The sequence below is a fragment of the Euphorbia lathyris genome, chromosome 1 (genome assembly GCF_963576675.1).
Source record: "Euphorbia lathyris chromosome 1, ddEupLath1.1, whole genome shotgun sequence".
Taxonomy (NCBI): domain Eukaryota; kingdom Viridiplantae; phylum Streptophyta; class Magnoliopsida; order Malpighiales; family Euphorbiaceae; genus Euphorbia; species Euphorbia lathyris.
This window is the reverse complement of record NC_088910.1, coordinates 16,963,648-16,968,492: the sequence shown is the minus strand read 5'-3', so window position 1 is coordinate 16,968,492 and position 4,845 is coordinate 16,963,648. Positions and strand designations below refer to the sequence as shown.

The window sequence follows — 4,845 nt, the reverse complement described above, 5'->3', positions numbered from 1 at the left end:
TCATTAAGATTTGATTGTAACCCGAGAACCCATTCATAAATTAGTACATAGCCGCCTTTGACGCGCTTTCTATCAGTACATCAATATAGGGTAGAGGGAAACCATCCTTTGGTGAAGCCTTGTTCAGATCTCGGTAATCTACACATAACCACACATATCCATCCATCTTTGCAACTAGTACAAAATTTGCGAGCCATTTAGAATATTCCACGACCTCTATGAACCCAGCTTTCAACTGTTTATCCACCTCCTCCTTTACTAACTCTGTCAATTTTGGTCTCAAACATCTCAGTTTTTGTTTTACTGTTCTCATCTTGGGATCGATGAGAATCTGGTGCTCTACAATCTCTTTATCAATCCTGATCCACGATTTCTCCTCTACGTGCATAAAACGCTATAGGAAAGCTCGAATGAGCGAGGTCCACTCGGTCTTGATCTCCCTAGGTAATGTGATATGTCATGCCAAAGCCGAACCTTCGAGATATATTGGTAGACTATGTACAAGGTTAAAGTTCGCCTACGTATTCTGTTGTATCCTGGAAGACATAGCGATGACATATATCTTAAGAAAACTGTTCATATATACTTCAGCTTAAGAAGTCCGAACACTTTCGATTGTTTTCACTTTGTTAATTGTTTTCACTTTGTTTCATATAATTTCATGTACTTTCTATAATTTTGCTAGAAGGGTAAACTTAAAAAAGAAAAATAGATTTCATTGCAACTTGCAAGTAGCTTGTACCGGAAATACCGCGCGTGGGCAAAGAGTCACCGTTGAACAGGAAGTTCCGTTTAAACTCCGAACAACCGGTAAAAGACGAGAATATTCATCTACTTTAAAACGTTCACATACAAAGATTCACAAGATTCCACCACGTGGCCAATTAGCCACCAAAAAATTCAGAAAAGCCGTCCAGATTCAAAATTTACACAAAAAAAATCAAGAAACAGAGATCTTTCTTGTTTTTAAGTCTTACTCTTACCCTCTTTTTCTCTGGACAAATTTCCACCTCAAATTTTTGTCTGGTTACCAGCAATTTTCACACCTCCCCTCTTCCTGTTCCTGAAAACCCCTTTATTTCTTAAATCTCTCTTCCCAGTTGGAAAAAAAATCTCATTTTGCTAGATACCCACCTGTTCTTTCTTGATATTCTATAGTGGGTATCTCTTAATTTCTTCAATCAAAACCCTAAACCCCCAAAAGGAGCCAGCTTGACTTGTTGTGATCAGATTAGGGTAATTTGAGAAAATGGTGGGAGCAGTGTCAGTGGTGGGTTCATCTGTGGTGGATTCTCATAGCAGTCCTTGTTTGTGTTTGGATGCACTGCCTACGAGTAATATGAATTTGAAGAGCAGTGGGGAGTTGGTTTTGCAGAGGAATTCGATGAAAAGGAAGCAAGTTGCGAGGTCTGGTTTGGTGGAATTGGGGAGTTCTTTTCTGGATTCATGGCATGATTCTAGGCTCTCTTCGAAAGCTATTTCGGGTATTGTGTATAGGAGTTGTTCGAGGAAACAGAGGAAAGATCGAAGACTTGTTGTTGTTAGTGAATTGGCTGGTCAATATGAAGATAGTTTTGAGGATGTTAAAAAGGTATGGCTAGCCTAATTCTGTAATGTATTTCGTGTCCGTTTCTATTTTTTTTTTCCGTATCCGTTACCATTTACTAGCTATATTTTTCTCGAAATAACGCTTGTCCGTTTCCTTTTCCATAAAATATAAATGTTGTTAGTTGAGGTTCATGCTTTTTACGTTGCACGGAAACTATTCTTCAGTTGAGTTTTTGTATTTCGTGTCCTTTTCCGTTTATTTTTAGGTGTCCATTACTGTTTCGTTAGCTATATTTGTTTTAGAAATAACGTTTTCCATATCTATTTCGGTTTCCATTTCCGTAAAATATAGATGTTGTTTAGTTGAGATTCAGTGTTTTTTCTGTTTTTTCGGTCTTCCGGGTGTCTATTTCCATTTCCATGAAATATAGATGTTGTTTAGTATAGTGTTTTTGCATTTTGTATCTTTCTATTTGTTTTCCGTGTCCATTACCGTTTACTAGCTATATTTGTTTTAGAAATAACGCTTCCCAATGTCCATTTTCATTTCCTTTTCGGTGAAATATACATGCTGTTTAGTTGAGATTCAGTGTCCATTTCTATTTGTTTTACGTTTCCATTACCGTTTATTAGCTATATTTGTTTTAGAAATAACGTTTTCCTTTTCTGTGAAATATAGATGTTGTTTAGTTGAGATTCGGTGACAAGGATGCTTTAATGTTTATGGGTGCTTAAATAATTCTTTTCGCGTATTTTTACCATAAAATAAATCTCAAGGTTCAATAGAATTTTTCAACAACTAGTGGATGTTTGAGCCCCTCTTGACCTGTAGATCCGTCCATGTTTATCAATCTGCTTCTATTAACTGTAGGTGTTTATCAAATTTTTGACATTCGTTGTTGTCTATGGCACACTAAAACTTTGATTTTAAAGCGTTCACGTTTCCTTAATCGTTTCATAAGCTGAAATTCTCATAAACTTATATGAAACATTCCGAATCACATTTAAAAAATTATAAACTCATTTCTTGAAATTTAGAACTTTGTTTTCTAAGATATAATGTGTTTTTAAAGATGGAATTATACTAATTGCATGTTCATTAAATTCTTAATATTTTCTAGATCATCGAGTATAAGTTTTCAAAATAAAATAATCTCTCATGTGACATATATAGGTGGAATTATTGATGGAATTATTGTTGAATTGCAGCAAATACAAAACTATTTCACGTACAAGGCAGTAAGAACTGTTCTTAACCAGCTCTATGAGATGAATCCTACCAAATATAGGTGGCTTTATGAGTAAGTACCTTGCATTTCCTTCTAAGATTAACCACTGTGGTTACACTTTTTTGTCAATTGTATGATCATAGATTCTTTTCCGTCCGAAACGGGGACTGAGGTTTCTCTAAAAATAAGAATATTTTAGTTTGACATTATAAAAATAACGGTTAACGATCCCACAATGGAAATTCCAAGAATTAAAGTTGTTTAGTATCATATATATTTACTGTGGAACCAAATCTTTTATTTTCGGAGTTTTCTCTCTCTAAATATCCACTTTATCTCTCTTCATTAAACAACACCTAAATAACCTCAAAATTAAAAAGTTTGAAGAATTAAAGTTTATTCAAATATCATCAATTTTTGAAATTTTTCAATTTTGAGGTCGTCAGCTGTCGATTAGGGGAAAAAAACACACACACATGAATCCCTGCTTTTGTAATGTATCTCTAATAGCATTTTACTGTTGTTAGAAAATATGAATGCATGTTTTTGTAAAAAGCTATTTTTTATTTATAAAAGACAAATAGTGGTTCCTAACCAAACACTTAAAACTCCACACACACATGAATCTTTGCTTCTGTAAAAAAACTACTTTTCATTTCTAAAAGACAAACAGTAGTTCCTTAACCAAAGAAAACCAAACACATGAATCCCTGCTTTTGTAATATATCTCTAGTAGCATTTTACTGCTGTTGGAAAAATAGGAATCCCAATTTTTGTAAAAAGGTACTCTTCATTTATAATATACAAACAGTAGTTTCTAACCAAACACTTAAAACTCCAAACAAATAGGGAGAGAAAATAGAGTAAACAACCACCACCCCCTTAATGAAATGTGATTAAATTTTAGATAGTTTTAATTGTGTTGCCTATCCCGGGCCGGGGAGGGTTATTAAGCTCTTTGTTGTAAGTTAGGGTTGTCAATTTTTGACTTAACAGCACGATTTATTTACAGAGAATCTGTTTGAAACGGTTATATTTTTTGTGTCATTTATATCATATATAATCACGTATAATCTATAAATCACATAACATAACTGCAACTTTTGACAGTTTTGTTGTATCAAATAAGCCCGGAGACAGCAAGAATTTCATGCGCCTCCTGGTGAAGGTAGAATTTTATTTTTGACACAACAATACAATTTTATTTTATTTTAATTATTTATATATGAAATTAGCTACCTTTGGCATTCACAGGAGAGACAAGACCTTGCTGAAAGAGTGATGGTAACACGTCTCCACCTCTATGGAAAATGGGTTAAGGTCAGGTTTATGCTTCCTTTTGCGCTTTTTACATGTAACCTTAGGCTCAGGGGCGGAGACAAAGGGGCCCGGAGGAGCCAGGCCCGCGGCCGCTGAAACCACTCTTAGCTTGGATGGTTTCGGTCATCCGGCTGTTGGATGGTTTTGGGACCCCTGTTTCTAACAAATGAAGGTTCGGGATGGTTAATTAACTGGGATGATTGTGTTATGATTTGACAGAAATGTGATCATGCTGAAATATATGAAGAGATATCAAATGAGAATTTGGAACTGATGAGGGAACGGCTAATGGAGACTGTTATATGGCCGTCAGATGATTCAAACACTGAGAAGATTGGTTGAACTAGGAACTTTTCCTACTGCTGTGTCTTTAGTGTGTATATAATATATATAAATTAGTTTTCATACCAACTTGTTTGGTTCAAATACTCCTTGTATTAGTTTTTCATCAGCTAATCACAATTCTTAATTTGAAAGCCTAATACATTTGTTGTTGTCTCGTGTACTTAGTTCAAAACTTCAACCGTCCTTCGAATTTTCAGAACTTTTAAATTACGTCCAATTGATTTAATAGCTCTCTTTTCTTATCCAATTGCGGTCAATAACTCTAAAACTTCATCTGTTTTAGGAACTTTTGAAGTTCCTAATTATTTATCTAATTGTCATTTTTTTAACATGTGGCAGAGCGTATCTCACTTTCTGCACTGCATCCAACCAATTCTATATTGATAAACAAAGAGTTATTGAT

General features: G+C 34.7%; 1 protein-coding gene across 1 annotated transcript; it reads left to right on the top strand.

The window, feature by feature from the left end:
- The first annotated feature begins 974 nt into the window (after positions 1–974).
- LOC136223186 (chaperonin-like RbcX protein 2, chloroplastic) lies at positions 975–4,579 on the top strand. The gene is made up of 5 exons (XM_066011066.1): positions 975–1,591; positions 2,758–2,849; positions 3,888–3,945; positions 4,032–4,097; positions 4,317–4,579. Exons 1-5 carry the CDS (start codon positions 1,250–1,252, stop codon positions 4,437–4,439), a joined length of 681 nt encoding a protein of 226 aa, XP_065867138.1. The 5' UTR covers positions 975–1,249; the 3' UTR covers positions 4,440–4,579.
- Positions 4,580–4,845: the final 266 nt, after the last annotated feature.